Source organism: Cimex lectularius, unplaced genomic scaffold (genome assembly GCF_000648675.2).
Source record: "Cimex lectularius strain Harlan isolate CLEC.00 unplaced genomic scaffold, Clec_2.1 scaffold36, whole genome shotgun sequence".
Taxonomy (NCBI): Eukaryota; Metazoa; Arthropoda; class Insecta; order Hemiptera; family Cimicidae; genus Cimex; species Cimex lectularius.
Window position 1 is genome coordinate 1,749,999 of NW_019392648.1, and position 26,768 is coordinate 1,776,766.

A 26,768-nucleotide genomic window follows, 5' to 3' on the forward strand; every position below is an offset into this window, starting at 1 on the left:
TTTTCAATATAATCTAGTTCTTGAAAAAAAAAAAAAATCCAAAACCAATAAAATATCTCATTTATGTTGAATTATTGCAAATTAACATAATGAATCAGCTCTGGATCCATGTATACTCGTATGGCTTTTGGTGTTACTCAACCACGTTTCAGCTTTGTGTCATCTTCAGTGAGTAACTTGAGAGTAAACAAACCTTGTAAATGACCCACTGCTATGTCAACGTGTCCACAACTCCAGACCAACACCCACTAACATACAAAGTATTACATACTTACAAGTACATTAGAACCAATGATGGTCTGAAATGAAAGGGATCGTGCACACCTGTCTGATGATAAGTCATACCTGCTTAACACACGCTTATGGAGAGAGTGTGTCACACTTGGTCGAGGAGTGCCAGGTCTTGGCCCCTTACATAGAGCGAGTAGGCATGGCACCAGATAAAGTCCTTGGGCATAAAAATATGTTGTTAGGTGCCCTGTACTGATGTTTAACGGGGGTGTTTCTCCATCTTTAGTGTAAATATTGTACATAATGTATGTGTATTTGAATATAGTTGTGTGTCTGTATGAATGAGTAAGTGAGTTGGCAAAATATTGAGCACCCTTCGGCCCTCATTGCATAAAAATTAATTATAAATTATTAAAAATATGTTTTGAGTTCTATGAGATAAGAACACGCTTCGTCAGATCGTCTCAGATCATTCTGGTCTGCCTATTCTGGCTTGTCAGACAAGTTTTGCTATTTCTCCATCAGAGGGTCTGGGATATAAGTAGGTTGAGATAAGGTATGACTTTTATTTAGTGAAGTTTAGTCTGCTTCAAACGTGAATTATACATATTAAAGACACTTTTAAACCTTGGGGCATGTAAGGAATTAGCAGGAAGTCAGACATCATCTAACACATTTTGTCTTTTTGTGCCATTTTTGTGTGCTTCGTCTGTGCGTTATTTCATGAGTCATGTCCTTTTATGCTTATAAAATGGTTTGTGGTGTTTCATAATAGCATTCAATAAAATTAACGTGTTATGTACGTTATGTAGTGTTTTTTTCCAGCTATTTTACCGATATATTTAATTCCCTCAGCGTATACGCTTGTATTTTGAGACCATTAAAAGGGCACAATTGACAAAATAAAACACAGACTAACCAACAAAAACGTAAAAAGCTAGACGGACAAAACAAGCGAGAATAGACGGACGAGGATGACTAGAGACGATCAAGCTAAAAATCAATCGTTTAGTACAAAATCGGCCGGGATTTGATTAATAAATAAGTCCACTGGAAAGGAAATTTATTATTTACATAAATAGTTGGATATGTTTGGAACTCTTCCAGGTTGTTATTGCCTATTGAATAAAGACAAACAATAGAACACAGAACATTACAGCAGACAGATTGTTCAGACCTAAGCACATTGCAATAGCACGTGATTAAATTATAATTTGGGGAGTAAATAGACCTTCTAAGTTACGTATTGTTTAACAACTTTCTGAAGCATTTTGTTTGAAACACTTGCAAAAAATATAAAACTAAAATAATAAAAAATGACCTTATTACGAAAGCTGACAAAAATAACTACCGAGATAATGACAAAAACATACTTCAACCCTAATAACCGACTTGGAAGTCAAAGTGAGGACAGCATGGAAACCGCCTGTCAAGCTCAAAGGACCGTGCGGTTTGATAAAAATTTTTTGAAAAAAGTAGCTTAATCGTCCCAGGTCATCCAGGTCCGCCCAGTCTCGCTGGTTTAGCCATATTGACTCAGACCAACCACGATGTCTCCCTTAATCTGCCTTCTTCTTGGATTTATCAACCTTACAGCAGTCAGCTTGCACACAGTCCTAAGTACAATGGGACCTTTTCCGTTAATGTGCCTCCGCCCCAGTCGACCGCGCTCGTTGACAGAGGTCAAAAAATAAATCAGAACGATATTTTACTTCAAAATTTAAATAATAAGACATTGAGGCACTCTCAACACGACACGCAAGAATGGCACAATTACACAGAAGACAAACACTTTGAGCCCTGAAGATGATCTCAATAAAGATCGAAACGTTGGCACGATAAAGAAAATGTTTTTCTGAAACCTACATCACACCAGACCGCATCTCACTATTTCTGAATAATTATCGATTAACGGTCACTAATGACCACACATTGAGACAAAGGTCGAGTCTCTGAGCTTCCGCTCTTAACCTATCTTATGTTTTGAGTCAAGGTTTATTGTTGTATACCATTGTATTGTATACCAGTTTTCATAGAGTTCGGTGTTAAATAAAAATGAACTTTCTCACATTATACGAGCTGTCACAACCAAGGAAACGGCAGTTCGTTTCCTTCAGGAAAAGGGCGTTCTTCCACTAGCTGTGCGGTGTACAGGAGGGCACGACGAGAGGCTGCATTTGACAGGATCGCGTGACAAGTGGAGGTGCTACAAACGTGGGTGCAAGGTGTTAATGGCGTTAATAAGTAATGCATATCTAACTGGCTCAAGACTGCCATATTCGACCATCGTGCTGTTCATATACGCTTGGACATACGAAATGGTAAGCGTTAAATTTTGTGAAAGAGAGTTAAGTATAAAGTATACAAGTTCGTTGATTGGTGCAACTACATTCACGAAGTCTGTGCGAACTCTATTTTGCGCAGACGTTCGCGCATTGGTGGCCCCAATCGCACTGTGAAAATTAAAGAATCTTACCACAGCAGTGGGTTTTTGGTGGCATTTGCCGCGAAATGAGAGAAAATTTTCTAGTCGCCATTACGGACAGATCAGCCACCACTCCCATCCCCATAATTCGTGATCGGATCACTGCTGATGATCTGTCATCATCTCCGATCAGTGGAAGGCATATGAAACATTATCCCAGGATCCTAGTTTCCGCCATATGTCAATGACTCTCTCAATTTTGTCGACCCGACCACCGGTGCACATACGCAGTACATTGAAAGTGTGTGGGGAAAAGCAAAGGCGAGAAACAAATGACAGTGGGTACCCGGAGTTTATTGGACTCCTATCTATGCCAATTTATGTGGCGGCATCATGTACAGAAAGAAATGTGGATCCTTAGTGAATAGTTAAATTTTGCCCCCCCCCCAGAGACTCAAATGTGATTTCCTTTATTACCAATTTATTCTCTTCAGGGTCAGGAATGACAAAGAGAAATCAAACCTATTTGCAGCCCATTTAGAATCCACATTTACTCCTCATGAAAACATAAGTGGTGCCTCTCACACACAAGATGTAATGGATAACCTTAAAATTCCACTTCCACTTCATCTCCCCCTCAAACCTTTTCATCCTTCTGAAGTAAAATATTACATTCACAAATCCTCAAATAGAAAATCTCCTGGGCATGACCTAATCACCTCCACCATACTCCGATACCTACCACGAAAGGCCAAAGTCTGCTTAACCACCATATATAACGCCATCCTACGAACTACTTATTATCCCCTCTTATGGAAATTTTCCGTCGTTATCCTCATTCCTAAAGGTCATAAACCTCCTGACCAGATATCCTCCTACAGACCCATCAGCCTTCTTCCTACAATGTCCAAAATCCTTGAAAGGCTCTTCTTACGACTAATCCCTATCCTAGATACTTATAATATTATTCCCTTTCACCAATTCGGCTTCCGCCCACATCATTCTACGACCCAATAAGGTTTTAGAGTTGTGGATACCATTTCCTCTGCTCTTGAGAACAAAGAGAATTGCCTGGGTGCGTTCCTAGATGTAGCACAAGCTTTTGACAGGGTGTGGCACCCGGGCATGCTTTATAAACTCAAACGCTACCTACCCACTCCTTATTACCTTATCCTGAAATCCTACCTAACAGACCGCTGCTTCAGAGTGGAGTGCGGTAACGAGTTCTCTGAAATCAGGCCAATACAAGCCGGTGTCCCACAAGGGAGTATCCTTGGTCCTATCCTTTATACCATCTATACTGCTGATCTACCTACTCACCCCAATACCATCATTACCACCTACGCGGATGATACCGCAATTTTGTCCTCTAACTTGAATCCTACCCAAGCTACCTTTAATATCCAAGAACACCTTGAGCTCATCGAAGGTTGGTGCAAAAAGTGGAGGACAAGATTAAACGGAGAAAAGTGCATCCAATGTACGTTCACTTTGAAAAAACAGTCTTGCCCTCCACTATACATCAACAATGAAGAGATACCGACTTCCACTCAAGTCAAATACCTAGGACTATACCTTGACAGCAGACTGACGTGGAATCCCCACACAAGACTTAAAAGACAACAACTCAACAGAAGACTTGGACAATTACGCAGACTACTAGGACAAAAACCCAGGTTGACCATCAGCACTAAACTGACTTTATACAAGACTTTACTGCGACCACTTTGGACATACGGTGTGGGGTTCCACCAAATCATCCAATATCCAGTCCATCCAATCAAAAGTCCTCAGACAAATCGTCAAAGCTCCTTTTTACGTCTCTAACCTCACTATCCACAAAGACCTCAACGTTCCTTTTGTCCACGAACTGATCCATTTCCGATTCCAAAAATTTCATACCAACCTATCGATCCATCCTAACCCTATCGCTAAAGCCCTCTTCACATATTCCCATCCCGAGAATCCACCACGTCGCCTAAAACGACGATGGCCCCGAGACCTCCTTGCCCCTTAATCAATTAAAATGAGTGCCAGCACTGGCTGGCTTCTCATGGCATGCGTCCTCCGGGTGCCGCGCTGGCATCAGTGTTAGTGTGTGACCGAGCGGTGAACAATATACATTGTGATCACATTTGTATTATGTACAAGTATGTATAGGCTACAAATAAATAAATTTAAAAAAATTCTCTTAATTATTATTACACGAATTACCTAAAATAAAATGTTTCAAAATTTATGATTTCCTTTAAAGGAGCTTTTCCTTAAGTGACTGGAGAGAGATCTTAGCGGTCAAGTGGGGCAGGGCACATTAACGGAAAAGGTCCGTACAATGTATCAAATAATTATTAGGGGTGTAAATTTTTACGCAAAATCATAGAAGTATAACTTAAATTTTAAACGTGTTTAAAGGCAACAACGCACAAAGAAAGTGTTGATTCGGTCAGTTGTTCTAACTACTTAATTGGCCAGTACGACTGGCCAACAATCCATTATGCAAGATGCATTATTCCAGATTGACATACTATTTTTTCAACTAGAAATGTATTTATCATTGTTTTTATGAGTTAATTTTAATAATGATTCATCACTCGTAGTTTCTTATCAAAATCCTCATTAAAATTTACAGATTTGATCAGATCAGGCAAGAACAATGTAGATCCTCAATATTTTTTTTATGAGTAACCTTTTCACATAGTTAATTAACAGGAAACGTCTTCAAGATATGAAGCAGGGTGTTTTATAATTGGCAATTTAAGACTTTCCCCTTGATCAATACACATACATAACGCCGTAAATTCAAACGGTTTTGAAGGACGGTAGATTGGGAAGGTCAACCTTGTAATCATCGCTAATCAGTAACACGTGAATGGCAAAAGTTAACAGCAGCGACTCGTGGCACGAAATATATTATAACACACAATACTTCGCAGTGATAACATTTCTTCAAGAAGATGACAAAATGAAAAAGGAATAACTTTTTTCGTGTTAAAGATGTATGCTCTAATTGTGTCAACTAGTAACGCTATCAGAGATGCGATCGTGTTTACACAGTACACGGCGAAAAGAAATAATAAAAGTGTCACGGTTGTAATTAAAACAGACGGAAAGTAAATTCTCAAAACAGGAAAAAAAATTACTGATAGTATATATAAATTAAAACACAAAGCTGGCGAGAAAAGGCCGACCAGGCCAACCGGGAACGAACGACCTAAAACATTGGTAAATGGTAAATTTAACGATAATTGGTAAAACATACTCATCATGGCGAAAATTGAAGATGAAATATTGTCGGATAAACCTGCCATACAAAAAGAAAAGGAGAAAAATAAACTGCTGTAAGTGAGTCAAGGTAGCTCTGTGGATCCATCAGGGTCGGTTCTGGAAGACTATTACTAAAGTGGATAGTTTTAAACTATAATCTTCCAGATAGTTTTGGTTCCAATGCAATTGAGGATGAAGTGTGAAAAGAGATTCATGTTTAGACATTTTATGCGAAAGAGGAGTAGTAGAAGGAGACTGAGACGCGCCAGACCCAGAGGCCATGTGGATGATCTTGTAGTCTACCTTCGTCTTCGGAATCTGGCCCAATTTAAGCTTCGATCGACTCGTTCGTTCCATGAGTCTTTTCTTCTGCCCCTAACCCCAAATCCGAATGGTACCTTCTACGGAAACTCTCCCTCTGTAAGTTATCCCAAGCACATCCAATTTTCCTAGCATCCCCAGATGAGTTCAATGCCAATTTTGTTCAGTCTTCATATCCCCTTGACTTCATAACTCAGTAACCCTCCCTAGCTGTCCCCATACAGCTCCATATTTACAACCATCCTCATGGGTTTTATTTTTTCATCTCGCCCCACATATTAATATATACCATCATGACTATAAAGACCAACGCAATCGATGCAGAATGGACACCAGTAAAATTGATCAAGGTCTGTCTTCAAACCGTCCTTCCTGTACTCCTTTATATTACTTTTCCTTACAAAATTCCTTTTTTCCAAAATAAAAGCAATCTTTGGTCAAGCTCCTAAATAGAGTCTCAAATCCTCCCTCTCCCAATGATTTCCCCCATTTTTATTATCCTCTTGAAAAATTAGTTAATTATCAAATCTCCAATTACTTGGAATCTTCCAACTTACTTGTACTTCTTCAATCTGACATTCAGTTTTCGGCTATTTTAAAAATATCTACTGAAGTTCAGATTGCTATGGATCAAGGTAAAATTATTGTCTTCTTTTTTTAAAAAAAAGCTTTTCACACCACAAACCATTATCTTTTTCTTTCTAAACCAAATTCCTTTTCCTTCTCCTACAGTGTTCTTTGATGGTTTCATTCTTTCCTTTCAGCCCATTCGCAAATAGTACCCATCCCAGATAAGCCCCCTTCTTCTCCTCTCTCCATGATTACTGGTGTTCCTCAAGGCTCAATTTTATCTGTCTCGCTCTTTTGTTGTTATATTAATGCACTTCCTAATATCATTAAATATTGAACTTATCACCTCTTCGCGGATGCCTTCCAAATCTCTGTCTCCATTTCACCTCATAACCTTCAATCTCAATCACACAAATCCAAGAGGACCTAAATGCGATCAGCTCCTGGGCCGTAGAAAATGGACTCTCTTTCAATATCAACAAGTACCAGGTTATAGTGTCCGGATCCCATCTTTTTTTTTTTAACTATTCTACCTTACTTTTTATCCATCTGTCAAAAACCTAGTGATCGTCCTTGATCAAACCCCTATCCTGGAACCAAATTTTCCGCCTCTTCTTCTCCACCCTCTGCCAACTTCATCATGAAAGCCAACTCTTTCCAATCAGCACCCACATACTCCTGGTCTCCTCCTTTGTGCTTCCCCATATCGATTATGGCTGTTTGGTCTACGATGGACTCAAGAGCATCATAAACTGCTTGGTTAGTTTAATATTAAGTTCCCGAAGAGATCTCATGTATCTAATATATATCGTGGTTTGAAATGGCTGTACTTTGTAAATTTATTATCTGTTAACATTTAAGTCTTTTATATAAACCCGCCATTCTCGTTTCCGCCCTTTTGATCGCTACCTTCTCATACAAATCCGCCACTTTTAGTCGCTCATTTCTTATCCGTCCTATCCGTGAAATTCCAAACCTAAACTCTATTCGCCGTGTCTCAACCCTTTACACCTTTATGTCCCGCTTTTTTGACTACCCCCAGTCCCCACAATTAAACATCGAGGATGGTTAATTTTTCTCTTTCTTATTTAATCATTTAGTAAGTTTTACTTATTTTTTAGGCTACTACATTTAAATCTTTATTTATACTTTCAATTAATTATGCTTTTTATGTAAGGTGTTGAGATGAAAAAGTTAGTGTCACGAGTGAGATTCGAACCCATGATCTTCCTCTCATACGCCGCTGCTCTAACCACGGTCAAGAGCTCAAATGGTTAGAGCAGCGGAGCATTGAGCCGGAGGTCGTGGGTTCGAATCACTCTCGTTACACTAACTTTTTCATCTCAACACCTTACATAAAAAGCATAATTAATTGAAAGAAGTAATTTGTTTAATTAGACCACTAAACATAATGACTTGATTTATACATTCATTTAGCCACGAATTGTGCCAAATTGTGTAATTTTTTGTTATTCAAGGGGGTCTAAAGCCTCAGAATAAATTTTTTTCAATAGAATATTTTCTTCTTTTAACAAAAATGGAGAGATGATCCGAGAAAGTCTGCGAAATTATCTTACAATCCTCATGGAAATGGCAATGGAATGGCAGGGGTTGATTGACAGCAAAAGTCTGGACAAGCAAACTGACTGGCCAATAAAAGTAAAATCGCCCTTCATTTAAGATAACTAAATCCTTGTCATCACAGAACTCTAAAAGTTACCTTCTAATTTTTTTTATCCTTTGAGTTGCGGTTCAAGTTGAGATCACCTAAATAGGGCTCCACCTTAGAAGGTAGAGTCTGGAAATGCCCACTCGTATTTAAATCCCAAATAATAATTAAATCGACAATGAGTTGATTTTCAGCACAAAAAATAATTTAATCAACATAAATCCTCATCCCAAGAGGAGGGGCTCAAATAGACCAGTAAAACATCCAACACGCCCCGGTCTGACTGTACAGAAAAATTACAACGCCGAGAAGCATAATCCATTTCCTAAATAAAATTGTTTTTCCTAAATCTTCTTTCTAATACAGATAATGCTTCACGACGGAGACGATTTTCTTCTCTGAATGACTTATTTTCTTCCCGTAGATTGTTAAAGTCCTCTTTTGTAACCATCGGACTTGACGTTTCGTCAAGAATATCATTAATGCAGTAGCCATTGACTTTGTAAGTTCCGACATAGGTAAATGTCCAACTTTAACAGAAATACTGAATCGAATGATCTATAATCATGCCGGAGGCAGAAGTAACTTTTTTGTCCCAGTTTTATTTGTTTCCTGAGCTTCTCGGACGTTTAGACGGTAAATTTTTAGAACTTGAACGTGAACGTTTTAAGAGGCAAAAAGAGGATGGAGAATACTAATTAGTAAGAATAAATAGAGCAATGACCAATTCTTCCTATTCGCTAAATGTCTCTCGTAAACATAAACAAATACAGACCGTGATAGTACCTCTTGTATCAATGCGTTTATCCGACGGATGAGCTGATAAGGCGAGTGAAGGACAGGGAGAACGCGTGAGATTGCAGGTAGATAATCCACTACTTCACAATTCTTATAAAATGTTTTCACTTTAATAAAAGCGATTTAATTATAATTCCAGTTAAGGAGTTATTTTTAAGTTTCCATCGACTAAAAATTATGAGCTATACAAAGCTCTAGATCCATACATTAAGACCTTGCCTCGGTGAAAACAGTAAACATAATTGTAATATTAACAGAAAACTAAAAACCTGCGGAAAAAACCCGCTAAAACAAAGACAATATGTCCACTGTAGCAACACCCAACGAATTCCCAAAACTGTTTTGAAGTCCGCAAGAAAATCCAGGAGAGACCACTGATTAGGTGGGATGAGATGAGACTGGAGAGCAAAATGAAAAGGATGCCGAATCGAGGATCATCCCTGATCTTCTTGCAGAAAATTGAATCCCAAAAGGCATAGATCCTGAAGCCTACACTTGTATATTCCCAAGCAAGGAGTTAAGGAGTTCAAGTTTTTAAGTTTCCCTTGCCTACAAATTAATACCTGCCTCCGACAAAAACGTTTATCCCTGGAATATGTGAACAATATTCTATAAAAAATTAAGGTAGAAATGGTAAGAGTCTATGTTCAAACTGATTTTTTACATTGTTTACTTAAGGTAACAATAAAACAAACACATAAATCTAACGGAATTTTCAATGCTAATTTTATTGATGCAATCAACTTTACAGTACGATTAATATTTTATGAGATAAAGAGTTTTATTAAAAAAAATCGTAAAAAGTTGAAGTAACACTTAAAGTCTTTTTTATCTTGAATAAAATGAGAAACAGACTATGGAAAATAGGGATTTTTAGTCCCATTTGACATGTAGAATCTAAGTGTTGACGTCTGTTCATGGGACACCCTGTATATTGTTCTACTACTTCAATTTAAAAGAAGGGTAAGCTCTCACATTTGCTAGGTCGAAGTGAGGGGATCAGTTTTTTGCCCTTTCCTACTTATAACACAACTCGAATCTGGAGTAACAGTCGGAGGGCCTCAGGGTTCCATTCTAGGCCCCATATTGTCCATAATATTCACGAATGACCTTCACAATTACTTTCCCACAATTCACTTTGCAGCGTATACTGATGGTTGCAGTTTCCAGTTGGATGGACCAAGTGAGATAGAGCTCATCGAAAAAAATATTAAACTGAAATCTAATTAGGAAAAATTCATCTAGTTCATTGAGAATGGTCTATTGTTAAACAAAGAGAAGACAAAGGGATTCTGAAAACTTCTAATTCAAGAAATATTTAGACAATCAACCTCTAAAAACACTTGGGTGTGGTTATAGATCTTGGGATGCACAATGTCAATTTGTAGCATCTAGACTTAGCAAAGAATTATTTTTACTGAGAAGTCTTAAATTTAAAGTATCTCAAACGTTTATTTCTCGTTTCCAATCGTATATTGTTTATGCTTTATTGGTCGGGGTCACACTAATCATGCCAAACTAACCTTCAAAAACAACGTAAAGCTATAAGAATTTTATGGAATTTAAAGTATAGGGAATGTTGTAGAGAAACATTTACTAAATTAAACATTATGACATTGCCAAGCACTCTTACAATGTGTAATGTATTGTTACAAACAAAGAGTTTTAAAAAAAAACCCACTTAATTCTGTACATATACACTATACGAGAAACTGTAATAAAATAGTTCCTGAGGGGCTGAACCTTAAAAGATGTGAAAACTCTTGTAAATATTGGACTATATTTTTTTGGGGGGGGGGGGCGCAACGATTTAGGCTGATCACTGTCAGGTAAAGGCCCCCGGTTCGAATCCAGCGGCCCGATGCTGTTGCGAACCCTCGTAAAAAAAATTAATTATTAACCAGATGATGACAAACTGTTACCTGAGAAAAATTGAAACTTAAAATAACAAAATTCCTGTTAATGCCTTTTATGACTATGAGGAGTTTTTTCATGTATTAATAGCGGGATAAAAATGAATTAATTTGTACTATTCTTGAATGTAATGACAAAACTTGTAATTTGTTTACTTAACACAATAAAACGTTTGTATCTTTGTATAACAGGATGTTATGTTGTTGTTTTAAACAATTTTTATGATTTAAGAAAATTTTAAATTTTTTTACTGAGAATCGTAAATGATTTATTTTTCGGTCTTTTAACTTTTTTATTTCAATATTAATAGCTTTTTTTATATAGGTTATAAAAAGAGTAATTTGAATTGCAGGAGGTAGGCCGTTCGTACTCAGATTACTCGAGAAATCTCCTAATTTAAAAGAACAAGAAGCACTTTTAAGCTAAAAGTGAAGAACGGACCATTTTACCTTGCGAGTCGAATAATTTTTATTATATTAAAATAAAAATGGGGAAAAAATCAAAGTAAGTTATTTTTATTTCTTTCTGGATTGTTTTTCTTTTGTGGTATAAAGTGGGGAAAATTAGGTAGGGTCGGAAGAAAATGTTCCCCGTGGGGTAACTGCCATGTCGACCTGTTGCTTCCCAAATTCCAGATTTCCAATGGTTTATTTATGATTAAATAAAAGAAACTTCTTCATCTTTTATTATTAAAATGGAACAAAGAATGGCTGGAGGAGGGTTATCGCGAGTCCAGTCAGAAGCGATATTAATGGATTTGAGTCAGTGTGAACAGATTGTATATCATTTTTGTTTAATCAGCCTCTTTATAATTTTTAAGTCTTTTCTTTCATGAAAACTTGATATGATCAAAATTATTATTTCTATGTGTTATAATTTACACAAAAATTACCCAAAAGCTACAATTATAAAGTACTGATTACTGACAAAATAAACACAATAAACCAAATGAATGCAGAAAAAATAGGTTGAAGTATTTTTTAAACGAGGATAATCATCCACAGATAAGAACGTGTTATCGTACAAAGACATTTTTCTTTTGTTGTAAGAGCGATATTTCGGTCAATCTATGTTAGAAGGCAAGGTCAGTTTTGCACTTGAGTGGGTGCAAAATTCTAACAAGTGGATTTTGAAGTGTTCATTGCACTATTTTGGTAGTAGATCACCGCTCACTCGATCATTTATTATATCCAGGATTTTTATTTCTACGGAAACAGGAAGTTTATGGAATTACGACATCCTGTTTGCCGTTTTAAAACCATAAAATAATACAGGCATAATTTACCCATTTAAATATTAAAGAAAAGAAGGCGTTTTATAAAAAGCCAACTCACGTGTCCTCTCAGAAACACTGCTGATAATTAAAAAAAACACGCAATCATTTATTTAAACAATTATCTCATCTTGTCGTTCCTACCCGTATAAATCAAATGAGGAAAACGAAAGAAGAAAATTTTTTTTAATGAATTGCAATTCATACGTTACTCTACTAAACACCACATAGCAATAAAAGAAAACAATAAACGAGTTGAACAAAGAAAATGCCTGCAGACCCCTTTATATTTAAAAACGTAAAAAAGGACAGGACTAGCAATATAACACGCAGAACAATCATTGAAGATGGCGAAACGGTTTTGAATATAGACAATGATGATCAAGTTCACCTCACAGACCTGGCAATAATCTTGTAATTGGAAAAAAGAGAAATTACGCTATCACTAAAGAAAGGGAAATGCCGAAATGCGTCTGACTGTTGAAAATAAGCGATAGACCACGATGATAGATAACTATCAAACTATAGCTTTATCATCCCGATCACGGGAGGCATCTCACAATTTAAGTACTTTTTAACTCGATCGTTTTTTCCTAGTCCACCTGTTCTCGGCTTGGTTTGGTCCAACAAGCACTTTTCTGTTGTGTGCTTTAGCATACAGATTTATTACCAAGCAGTTTGCTCTACAATGTTTAAGGCTTAACAAGCTAAAATCTGCTAACTCTTTTCGTCACAAATCGTCTTTGATCGCCTAACCTCGATGGTATAATCGGATAGAGTAGGATATAAGTAGGTTGTAAGTAGGCTCGCCCTGCTTTAAGAAGATTAACACTTAACTAAACATTCACGGTAATAAGTACACTTGATCTTAAAATACATCTATTATATTCAACAACAACTATGTCGAGTACTCCAGTTTCCTTTAAAAATCGGAAAAGGGTATCCGATGACATCATTCTCATAACAGGTGGCATGCCAACTCGCTTTCTATATAGAACCAAGGAATTATATTCTGCCTTCAATTACAGAAGGCATCGAGCAAGCTTTCTCTTCATGCTAGACGCATATGCTGGCAAGAATGTTTTATTACAAGTTAAAAGTAAGGTTAAAATTTATGACAACTTTGAGAATTGTGAGGTATCGATGATCTAGTTCGATTGCGTCTGGACATCCGGGTTTGTCTATCATTTCCGGTTTTGCCTGTCAGAAACATTTTAGGAAGCTTCATTGCTTCGCCCTGCTTATAATCCTGATCAACCACAGTAGAATGACAAAACGCGTCTGGCAGACTGAACCAGTGATATACAGACCGAACAAGTCATTTATACTGCAACAAATAATCTTACAACTTCCATGTGCAATTTATGGTTTATTTAAGGGCAATCGTGTGTCGACTTCTTCTCTGGTTGTTGAAAAAATACATTAATTAGTCTTTATGCTAAAACGCGTCTGGCAGACCGTACCAGCGGAAATATACCGACGGATATGGACCAGCGAGGACATGTTGATATGTTGGGAGACGACCAACAAGGATCATCGTCCAGCAACAAGAATCTCACTACTTTCACAAGAAATTTATGATTCATTCGTGTTTCACCATTTTAATGGCCGGTCAAGGTTATAAGCTGGTTGAGGCAAGGCGCTAGACATGTTATGCTAAAACGCGTCTGGTAGACCAAACCAGTGACGATGTTCAGATCGGTATGATTGGAAACCATCAACCTACAGGTTTATCAACTAACATCAAGGAATCTCATAACTTTCACGAGAAATTTATAGTTTAGTTAGGGTAAATCGTATTACACTGTTTTTTTGTTTTTTTTTTGCCTTATGATCTATGCATATTAGCCATGGTGACGAATTTTTATATGTGTGTTCAAATTGGGGGGGGGGGGTTATTGTGAAAAAAGGGCCAGAGGCGACGGTGGGAATCGAACCCACGACCGCGGCGTGAGAGTCTCTCATGTTAACCACTCGGCTACCGATTCAGTGGTTGATCAGGGTTATAAGCTGGTTGAGGCAAGGCACTAAGATATCGTTATGCTAAAACGGTTCTGGTAGACCCAACTAACGACGATATATAGATCGATATGATTGGAAACCACCAACCTACAGAGGTTTATCAACTAACATCAAGAAATCTCATAACTTTTACGAGAAATTTATAGTTCAGTTAGGGTAAATCGTGTTACACCGTTTTCAGTGGTTGATCTGGGTTATAAGATGGTTGAGGCAAGACACTAAGATATCGTTATGCTAAAACGCATTTGACAGACCAAACCAGTGGTGAAATACAGACCGATGATCGAAGAAATCTTTCAACGTCCACTTGTAATTTATGATTTAGCATTATTGTTAAATTATTTAGGATTGTAATATAACTACTATTAAATGTTTTGCAACTTTAAAATGGAGGGGCTTTATTGGATAAGACGACGCGTGTTTGTCAATTAAGGAAATAATTTTAATTAATTATGCAGATATGTTGCGTTTTAATAGTAAATTAATAATTGTTTGGTTGTTTGTATAAAGCAGTCAAGCATGTAGCTACATTATTTCCTTATTTAATATATTACCGATGGATGATCTTCAGGACTTCAGGACTTCGTTTTAAAACAATGAGCAATCTTTGGCAGATCGAAAAACATTAAAGTTTACCTTGGATGGACTAGGTTATCCGATGCCGAAGTATCTTGGTTTGACGAGGCCATTTTCGATCCGGTCTGCGTGTCTTCTTCTTCCCTTTGGACTCGACTCGTCCCGGTTCCGGTTGATTTACATTTTTCACATCCCTCGCGAATTACCTTGTCACATTTGCCGAAAAGGATGAATAATTTGTTGAAGTAAATGGGTCGAGCGCCATCGGCCCGATCAAGGCATCAGCCACAGCTGATTATCTTGGATTTCACTTTCGGAATGTTTGGAGGAAATTATGTATTTATCCATGGGAAAATTGTTTAGGATGATTTTTAAAAATCCGACCTCCGGTTTTCTAGAAGGGCGAAGCTCAGCACGAGCAACCGGCAATCGATAGCACTCGACCGAGAGCCTCTCCAACGGTTGGCCAACAAACCATTTTTCCTCTCGACAAAATAAATTATTTAAAACAAAAAAACTCCGTGTAATTAAAGCTTTATTGTGGGTTTAAATATTAAAAATCCGATAAACATTTGAATAAACTACATTACTAAATTTAAAATAAAAACTGAGAGGCTTTAGAATTTTCTGTGTACGCTTGTTTCATCCGTTTCGAAAAGTATATTTTCCCGAATTAGTCAACTTGATCAAAACATTATCTGATATAAAGATTTAAAGAAAAAGGCTCATTTTTCCTGCCATATAGACAATTTGTCAATTTGTTTTTTACCTAATCCTTTCTAAAATCGAAATATCTACTGATTGGGATAGTTTTTGTAACAAGAAATTTTTATAAAACGAACTAAGTCGATTAGTTCTGTTTTTCATTTCATGAGACCCCTATCCGTCGATGACCCTTTAAAAAGGCTTAAAAGAAATTTCCTAGTCATACTGGTATCATTGACTGGTTCAAAGGCCGAGAAACGTCCCTTGAATATTTCATTAAGGTCTTTGATACAGGGCCTTTCTTCATTGTCGGAAGCATAAACTTTATAAAACGCTTCCATTTATTTTCGTTTCGAACGGGGAAGACAAAACTGATGGGAACCAAAGAAAAGAAATTAAACAAAACTGATCAATATGCAAAAGTTAGACTGGAAAAAATTGGCGCTTCAATTCGTGTTTAAGTTATTCTTCCCAAAAGGAATTAGTTTGAAAATTACAATTCTTACTCCAAATACCAAGGTAATTATGATAAAATTGAAACATGATGTTTTTTTTGTTATTATACAAATCAAATTCAGAATAAATTCAATACAGATTTTTTATTATTTTTAAATTACAGCGTCAATTCTGAGCGACGCCCACAGAATCGATAAAGAAAATGGTGGAAAAATAATTAACCAAATGACAAGATGGAAAACTCCTGATAGAGGAAAAGGGCTGTAATAAATGACAATAAAGACGAAAAAGGCAATTAATTTTGGCTTCGAGTCGGCAAATTGGTAAGAGATAGAAATGCACAAAGTGAGTAATGAAATACAATATTTTTTACATTGAAAGCTCAAGGAAAAGCGAAACTGTACGTAAATAAACATAAACCGATTGTAAAAAAAAAATAAAAATAAAAAATTTTAAAAAATTGATCGTTCAAATACGAGATGCGATCGTTTCATTTGTTTAAAAAGTTTTTCGCATATGGAACTTTTGGGGGTTGAATCGAGGTCATAAAATCGCTACGGGCGTGTCCTTTGCTGAGAACATGGGTGTACACAACCCTAGAATAGGAAGACAGAACCGATATCCGAACCCTTATCTACTTTTCCCGAACAAATCCCAGATTTTCGTCTTTAGGAAAAGCAAGATATTCGCAAAGCAATATTTACCATTTATGCACAACCTAACAATGATTCGGCATAAATCATAACGCTACCATATATTTTTTTAAAATAAAACCAATTAAAGATTCTAGTGTCATAAGTTCGCCTAAGCTTTCTTTTCAGATATGTCTACCTTAAGATTTTTGTAAAATCTTAAACAAATCTTTATTTAAATTCATTGAGTGACCTTTACACAACGAAAACCTTGTTTCGGATCGTAAATCTAATTACGAGAAGCGTTTTATTAAAACTCAGTGATCTGTGGTGAATCGGAAAAGGCGGACAGCCGCCCTTGACATCTTTCGTGACATTGAGACCGCCCTTCACTGCATTTTCACCATTCTCCGTTGCCAACCGGATAAACGATAAAAGAAAATTTAACATATTCACAGATAAGGAGTGTAGATTTAAATAAGTGAAAAGTCAAACGTCCTTACGGAAAACAGTGTAAACAGTTTTAATTTATCCTTCGGCTTGAGTCACCATATCGGTTTTAAAACGTCTGGTCGCCTTATTTGCAAAAGATAACTGTTTTCTGTTAAATCGAACCTTATTAGCTTAATTGGTCTGATTTCATCGTTAGAACTTGTTAGAATAAAATGCAAACACAACATATAAGTCTCAAAATTGGTGGGCGGTATGTTAACACGAAAAAATCTTTTCTATTCACATTCACTACAGACGGATAAGGAGTGTAGATGTAATATCGATCGTAATCACGACACTATGACAGCTACTCGTTTACAATAGGACTGTCTCATGAGCCAATTCAATTTCGATTATGATCTATGATGAAGGAAGCTTAACGATAATTCATATTTCTAACTCAATTGCTCAAAATGATGTATACATTACTTGACAAACTTTAAAGCTGTATTTAAAGTTTAACAGTCAACCGATAAAATAACGTAGTGGTGCCCGTCGAGGAAGTACCGAAGTACCTAACAACTGAAAATGCTTGAAAACAGATTTTATAAGAAAATTTCACAATTTGGATTTAGCAACTCAAGTATAAAAAAAGAAAGGTAGGTTTAAAGGCTTAAAAAAGTAATGAAAGTCGAGGGTTTTATCAACCAGCTTTGATCTGTATAAACTTACTTTGAGAAAAAACTTAATATAAATAATTAATGATAAAATTACTTCGCATATACTATTTAGGCAATTCAGCGAATTTCCGTAGAGTATAATTTGAGGGAAAAAATCGCCTATTTGGTTTTACAAATAAATAAAATAAATGAATAAATATTGATCTTGCGAACCGTATTTTGTGAAAATGTAATAAAGTACTTAAGTTATGAAGTTCAAACTTAATTTTCAGAATAATCAAAAAGTGGATCTTGTGAGCGGAATATTTTGATCGATCTAGTCCGAGAATGTAATAAAAGATCAACTTAATTTTTCAAGTCACATAGTCAAACTCAATTTTCATAATATTCCAAGGTAAATCTTGTGAGACGAATATTTAGATCGATCTAGCCCGAGAATGATAATAAAATACTTAAGTTATGAAGTCACATTTTCGAACTCAATTTTCAGAATAATCAAAAATGGATCTTTGAGAGGAATATTTTGATCGATCTAGCCCGAGAATGTAATAAAAGATCCACTTAATTTTTCAAGTCACATATTTAAACTCAATTTTCATAATATTCAGAAGTGAATCTTGTGAGACGAATATTTAGATCGATCTAGCCCGAGAATAAAATAAAATGCTTAAATTATGAACTCACGCATTCGAACTTAATTTTCAGAATAAACAAATCTGTTTAAAAATGAATCTTGTGAGCGGAATATTTTGATCGATCTAGTCCGAGAATGTAATAAAAGATCCACTTAATTTTTCAAGTCACATATTCAAATTAATTTTCAGAAAAATCAAAAATGGATCTTGTGAGCCGAATGTTTAGATCCATCTAGTCCGAGATTGAAGTAAAATACTTAAATTACGAACTGACACATTCGAACTTAATTTTTAGAATAAACAAATCTGTTTAAAAATGGATTTTGTGAGCGGAACATTTGGTCGATTTAGCCCGAGAATGTAATTAAACACCTCCTGAAATTGAGGAGCTGTTCAAGTTTGACAGAACGTCCAGAAATGATTAAAGGGTGTGTAAATAATTAAATAATTAAAGACTTTAAGTGTACAACACAAGGGTTTTGAACCAAAATGGCTTTTTTTTGTCTTGCGACTAAACGCTTTTTAATTGTTCTTGTAATCAGCGTTTGGATTTTTTTCAAAGCTGCCAAATTTAAAAACTCCTATGAATAAGTATAAAAATATACGTAAGTATATAACAGCGTCATCGTTAAATAAATATTTTTAAAAATTAGAAGAACATATTTAAATAAAAGTTCGGAGTTAACGGAAACATTTTAGCATAAGGTAAAATGAAAAGTAAGTTCGAAAATCATGGAATGCGACTGAAGTCCAGTTCTAATAAATAATAATTAAAATAATTTAGTACATTTCGCAATATTTTAAAAAAATATTATTGTGCTTGTCTTCTGATTCACAAGATGGAATATAAATTATTTTGTCAATTTTCTCTCAAATGAGACTATTTTGAGTCTAATAATAAACGATTGGATTTCTAGGCGTCACAAATCCTAGTTCAACAGTAAAAATAGTAAATAAAATATAAAAAATATCTAGGCGCCTAGGTTTTTTTAAGTCTGAACGATTTTTTTTATGGTGACTACACACAGCAGACGTTTAATTTTAAAATTTGGCTTTCAATCATTGATTTTGTTTGTTAAGCAAAATTGAAACTTTACTTCATGTAATTATATAAAATTTTATATAGAGAACTGATACAATTGTAGGGGGGTGAAAACATTCGATCTGTGGCCCCTGGGCCTGTAAAAATAGTATTTTGGACTGACCTGAACTCGTATTCTTGTGTAGACATGTTGGCAAGCGATGCACATCGGAGGTCGAACAGCCGACAGCGAACACTAAACTGACACTAGGTTCACAAACGGTCCCTTCGGCAGTGCGCATACTCAGCCTCACCCTACCATCAGCAACAACAGGTCTATATCTCTCTCTCGCTCATTCTCCCCCTTTTCGCCTCACTTCTCTACATCTCTCTGCATCCCGGTCCTCTCTGACCCCTGTACGTACAATATTCGGCGGTAATGCAACCCTCCCGTCCGTCTTACTGCCTAAAGTGTACAAGTCAAATTTAATTTAAACCAAAATCGAGAGGACACATGTTATGCACTTATCCTCGTCAAATCTCAATGATAATTGCCTGTTAAATGCAAGCTAACGACTCAGAATTAATTTGCATGTCATTTTGTTGATGTGCACATATTTTACACCCAGTCCTGGATGTTAGTGAATACATTTTATTTTGAATATTATCAAACAGTATTTTGAGTTTTGTTATTAGTTTTAATCTCATTAGATTTCGTGGTCCGATTGATCAAATAACCTCTTTCAATTAATTAATCTTTATTCATCTCAACCCAACACGGGAAGTTGTGTGCCCGGGTGGATCGAAGTCAGATAGCTCAAGTGGTAGAGCAGCGGCATACTTAGCCGAACGTCGTGGGTTCGAATCCCGCTCGTGACATGGACTTTTTTCATCTCAACCAACACCTTACACGAAAAGAATAATTAATTGAAAGAAGTAATTTGGCCAATAGACCAGTCAATATGTGGAAAAGTAGGAGAGGCCGATAGCTTGGCCGTCCTCGATTTTACAATCCACCTATGTCACAGTTTTTCCCAATGCGCCATAGTGAATGGTTGGTCAAGGTTATAAGCAGGGTGAGGACATACTCTCCTGTCCAACTCATTTGAAACAGGAAACCCTCACAGACAATGAACGAGACACATTTTAGTCATTTTTGTGAGAAGGTTCCATTTAAGTTTTTCAAATGTAAAGCTGTTTTGTTCTGTGCTAGATTCTACTACTCTTAGTATAAAGCTTTGTTACCCAACTTAAAAAAAGGACGAGACTGAAAAATAACTGACAGACCAACCACTGAAGATTAAGATGTGCAGAAAACTGTTTCGGAGCTGATCATGCTATAAGTTTTTTTTTTAATCTCGGTAGCTTCAATACAATTTAAGTAGGTTGGTCATCCCAGATTTTCCTGTCCACCTTGTCTCGCTGGTTTTCTTTGTCAGATGAGTTTCATGTCGCCACCATCGGTCAGGGGTATAAGCAGGGGGATGACAAGACAACTCTCCCGTATATAAAAAAAATAGAAAAATTAATGAGCTACATGTCATTTCAGTGATTATCGATATAAGCGCGGACAGGACAAAAATTAAGTAACTCGCACATGATACAGAAAAATAGCATGAAAGTAGATACTGAAGGAAGTGAGGACAAGCCAGGAAGATATATCAAGGAATCCCATTCGTCTTGTAAAAGAATAATTGAGGTTTCATGTAAAAGCCCTGGTCTCGAGGCGAGCTCCAATTTTTAGGCTGAGTAAGACCAATTGGAACAATTATTTTGGGACAAATCACGCCTTCAGGTTACGACATACAGTCTAGAAATTCTTCCCACGTATTTCTTTTAAAATAGACTTACGTGAAGATCTGAGGCCTAAAAATCGCCTTAAAGAATGTAGAATCGAGAACAAGACTCCCGAACGTGGTTCGCATTTGAAACAGGCGAAATTCGCATAAATCACGGTGCCGCGCCTCACCCCGCTTATAACCCTGACAAACCAACTAACATGGCGAAATGCCAATATACCTACAAATCGTTACAAAGGTTATGCATGAAATTAAAAAATAAAAAGCTTTCGATATCGGCCCAATCTAAAGAATTCTCGTTGCTCTCCAGATTAATAATTACGACGATAACGTTTATAAGTGTAAAGCACAATTGTTAGATAATTCAGTTATGCAAACAAACAATTCAAAGGTATTTATACTCGTTGATAATGATTAATTAGCGTGAAATATTATTAGTGATAATGATAGTATTCGAGCTGATTAAAAAAATGTCGCATTTCTTTATTTATTTGTTAATAAACTTTAAAAGTATGACTGTTACGTTTTTTGTATAAATATGTGTGTGTGTCTATATGAAAGTCCTATGGCTCATTCTGGTGTACTAAAGTTCAACAATAATGCCCTAAAGCAGAAGCACATAAAAAGGTCACAAACATAACCTGGGTATCAATAACAACTTAACAATATCTTGGATGGCAGGGTACAAAGTTCCAGTTATAGGCCCTGAACTTATAATTGGGATAACAAGATCAAGTTTAGACCCATTCATCTCAGAATGGGTTCACAACGAACAAAAAGAGAAATGGGCAAACACTACAGATGCCAGACATAGTAAAAACTCACGATAAAACAAAACCTCACCAAAACAGGCCAACACATTGTTATAGTCAAACAGGGTAATACTCAGGGGAGTGATAGAGAGTCACTGACAGCTGAGTAAATGCCAACAACATGGTTATATTCAATGATGACCGAATTTTCACGATATGCCATGAGGGCCCATATAATCTTCGAATGCGAACCAACTGCCAATGGAGATATAACGTAGAATATCAAGAAGACCAAGGGTAAAGAGTTGTATCAATGACCGACTACATCTTAAAAGAAGAATGGTATCACTTAAACTAAACTAAGGAACTGGGAAACAACAAAACTGCACTACTTGGAGAATACCAAATCCCTACTTCATAGAATCCTCTTCATTATCATCATGTATGAATGTATGAGTTTTTTAATTAATGAATGCATGTACATATCACATAAAGAGTAAGTCAATGTTATTTGGTGTCCAGTCAGATACAGGTAATAAACATAATTACAGCAATGTCAATTAATGACGTACAACTTTTTAAAATAAGGATCGAGTCAATAGAACTAAACCAAGTAACTAGGAAAAGCACAATAAGCCACCATATTGCAGACTTGGGGAATACCAAAGTCCTCTTCCTAGTATCCTCTTCCTCATCATTGTCACGTATGAATGAACCAGTTGTTTTTATCATGTCTTGTAAACAGAATAAGGGTACAAAAAATATCATCGAAAATAGCCAGTGTGCATCCAAAATCTCCAAAATCTGGGGAAAAGTAATAACCTGATGATATTTTGGCTGCCAGGGCTCTGAAGAATTTTTGGTAATGAAAAGGCAGACAAGCTGGGTAGAGGAAGATCTGCAAGACAGTATAAAGGCCCTGAACCTACACTTCGAATGACAAAAACAGACATAGAATTCTCTAACTCAGAATGATACCAGAACGGGAAGAATGGGCCAAAGGAACACCGCTAAAGGCAAACTCCTACTGGTATACTGACGGCTCCAACGCCGACAAGAGTACGGGAGCTGGAATCTTCGGGATGAACCCAAAGACCAAACTGACGGTAAACCTAGGTAAGTATGCTACAGTTTTCCAATCTGAAATCGTAGCGATTGAACAATGCGCCAGAGAAATAAAAAGGCTAGGAATACATTCCATATATGTATGGATGATTGCCATTTTCTCTGACAGCAGCAGCAAGGCCCTAGCCTCATGAGAGGTGAAGGCAAAGAGTGTTTGGAACTGCATGGAGGCCTTGACGAAAGTCAGCGACACTAATGACCTGACCCTGGTATGGGTCCCTGGACATTAGGGGCATAGAGGCAACGAAAAGGTTGACATGCTGGCCAAAAAGGGGGCCAACATGGGCTCTATGGGTCCTGAACCCTCCGGTGCCTTAGCATCCTGCCACAAAAGAGGGTCTTAAAATGGATCCTTAATGAGTCCAAAACCTGGTGGAACAATACCACAGGTATGATGCAGGCGAAGAGATTCATAGAAGGACCATTTGACAAACTTACAAAAGAATGAGCCAGGATTCTGGTTGGACTCCTGGCAAGGCACTGTCACTTAAGAAAGCACCGGATAGTACAGGCAGAAGAAACACTGTGCAGATACTGGCAGGAAGAGGGAGACCGCAGAACACCTTCTGTGAAGGTCTATGTAGGCGCTGGCTTGCAACTAGGACAAGAAAAACCACAAGCAAGATCCTACACAAAGCTGAAGAGGCTAGTTAATAACCTGAAGCTGGCTAGTGAGTTATAAATAATAGGGGAGCACAATAGATCTATTCATGTCGAGGTGCAGTAGGCATTGTGGCCGCCCCTTTTATCCCCTGGCAAGGCACTGTGGATCGATTCAAAAAAGACAAAAGGAAAAGTGGACACACACCAGAGGTGCCAACCAAAACTGGCAAACTCACTGCTACAGTTAGAGGGGGCAAAATTGAGATATGATAGCGCATATACCGATAACTGGCATCTAAGAAAACATCTGCATAACAATGGTATATTCATTATGCAAAGAGGAGGAAGGAAACAGCCAACCATATTATCTTCGAATGCGAACCAACTGCTCAATATAGACGTAACCTGGGATACAAAGACAATCCAGGTAATGAAATTGTAGCAAAAACAGTGAATGACCTAATACGTACCAAGAGAAGGATCGAGTCGATTGCACTGAACTTTGGAATTAGGAAAAGTACAGTACCAGAGAGCAGTCTTGGGTAACAAAACCTCCACTTCCTAGTTTCCATTCATCATCGTCATATCATCATTAAGGATAAATAAATGAGTTTTGGTGTGTGGTCATGCTCTTAATGGCCCTGGGTAATGAAATTTTATTCACTTCCAATGCAGTATTACTATGTAACTACGTTTGGATCTCTTGATTCTTTGGATGTCTTTCCTCGCTGGTTTGGTAGAAACTAAAGTACATCTCCATCATCCCGCCGTCAACATAAAATATTTCAAATATTGAAAAAGTACCTGAAAGGTGAAAATGATAAGATTGTTCTGTTCCAAAGATTTCCAAGAGAAGAGCAAGAAGTTTTCTTTCAATTCAGTTAAATTACTGACCTGTTCACGGACGATTAAAAAAAATCAAAATCCAAGCTAAAAAGCTAATAAAGTCAAGTGTTATTTTTCCATCAACAGAGAAACATTGAAAAATTATATTTCCTTAGTTTTTTATTTTACGGAGAATATGACGGATCATAACGATACTTCATTGATCAAGACTTCACGAGACAAACCTATCTTCATTAATCACTTCCAGAGGCGAACTTAACCAGCATTGGGATAAACCTTCCTGGAACGATTGATCCTCATCAAATAATACCGTGACAGAAAAAAGTCTTGGAAAAGGAACGTCGTCGAAGATGCAAAACAGCATATTTCTTTGCTGACACGGCAAAAATTGTTGCAATTAAGACTTCCTGCCGATATATCAATGATCAACACATATTTCTGAGACAAAAACAACCTTGTGTCTAATTGTAAACAAACTACATTTAAAGACAAAATTTAAATTGGCCGAAAGAATGGCTAGTAATGTGATAATAATATTAATTTCTGACTGCTACATACTTGGAAGGTTTAAGTGTTTCCTGACTTTATAGGCAAATTAAACAAAAGCTCTATAATTACATTCCTTTGTCTATTATGTTGTTAATTATTTCACCGTGAAAAGTGCCTCATTGGATGAAATTTATTCAGTTTATGGGAACATTAATTAAATATTTCTCATAGAGATACGCATAATTTATACATTCCGTATTCGACAATCAACGAAAAATGGCTTTTCATCTATGGAAAATGGCTTTTTCGATTTCAATTTGGCAAGTAAAATGTTATATTTCTTGAGCGTAGATATTTATAAAGAAAAACTTGGAAAGAAGGAAAAGAAAAGTTGGTGGAAAAAAAGAAATGTTTCCGCCTTTAAGATCCTTTGTCTTCCTGTCATATAAAGCTGAATCAACAACACTTTTATCTTCAATGCATAACCCCTCTGGCCTCCTTCAAGAATAGCTGTTTTATTTTTAATTTATGTTCTGCTATTGATTATTTCTGATCGTCCATTCATTGTCAGCGTTAAACAAAATTGACTTATCGGCTGTATCAATAATAATAAATAGCTTTGACCTTTAGCGAATATGAATGTATATTTTCTAATGATATACTAAAAACAGAAGCAACATTGTTTTTACACTCTGGCAAGCCAAGTATTAAATCAGGCCAATTCATCATAAACAACATCAACAAGTCGTAAAGATAAAAACAACAGCCAATACGTATTTCCCGTCTAGTTCTATTTTCAAATGAAATTTAAAAACACTTACTTATTTTGCCTCAGTTCAAAAATAATTATAATTTTTTAATTCATTTTTAATAAATACATAAAATTTGTGATTTTTTTCCCTCTTCGACTGTTTTTGTTTTTCCCCAGCATCATATAAAACACAACTTATTTTTCATTTTAAGATGATAATTTTTAACAAAACCGGGTGAATTTAAATTAACTGTATGCTCGGTCCTATCTAATATCAGTAGTGATCATCATGATCAATCAATAATGGGAGTAACGAAATTAATTCCGTCCATTTACCCTTCCGACCAAGGGTTCATCGGCAAACAAGTCGATCGCCATCTGTATTATACAATGTACAAAACATATACAATATATTCAAAAAAAGGAAAAAACAAACTCTGAAAACAATTGAATTAGAACAATTATAATTTGAAAATAAGAGAAAACAAGGAAAGTAGAAAAAATACCTTAAAACCTAAATACCTTAAGATTTTAATAATTAAAATTGGCACTTAAAGGTGACGATAAAAATTTGATTTTAAATGTTGAATAAAACGTTTACAAACCGGCAACAGGGGAATGCCTCGCGGGTTTTGCATGTCGGCCGCGCCCTAATAAATTCATAGTCGTCATATTCATGTACACTGAGTGGAAAAAGAAGTGGACACCCTTAATAATTTTAATTATCTCTTAGACAATCCTCCATTGATTACTTTACGACAATATTTGGTCCGTTTTAA

General features: G+C 36.4%; 2 protein-coding genes across 7 annotated transcripts in view; one reads left to right on the top strand and one right to left on the bottom strand.

Moving 5' to 3' along the window:
- LOC106668443 (oxysterol-binding protein-related protein 2) overlaps positions 1–26,768 on the bottom strand; it is a 62,244-nt gene that overhangs the window by 8,176 nt on the left and 27,300 nt on the right. Inside the window, exon 2 of one of the 6 annotated variants that reach the window (XM_014397219.2) lies at positions 19,809–19,939. The exons of 2 other annotated variants lie outside the window; for them this stretch is intronic. In XM_014397219.2, coding sequence (XP_014252705.1) covers positions 19,809–19,834 — 26 coding nt within the window. In that variant the 5' untranslated portion in view covers positions 19,835–19,939. 3 more of the 6 variants (XM_014397218.2, XM_014397217.2, XM_014397221.2) reach the window with 3 other exon arrangements.
- The window catches only part of LOC106668524 (DNA polymerase eta), a 73,416-nt gene continuing 55,487 nt past the window's right edge, over positions 8,840–26,768 (top strand). The window contains exon 1 of the mRNA XM_024230503.1: positions 8,840–9,343. The gene's annotated coding sequence lies outside the window, so the exon portion shown is untranslated. The remainder of the gene's footprint in view (positions 9,344–26,768) is intronic.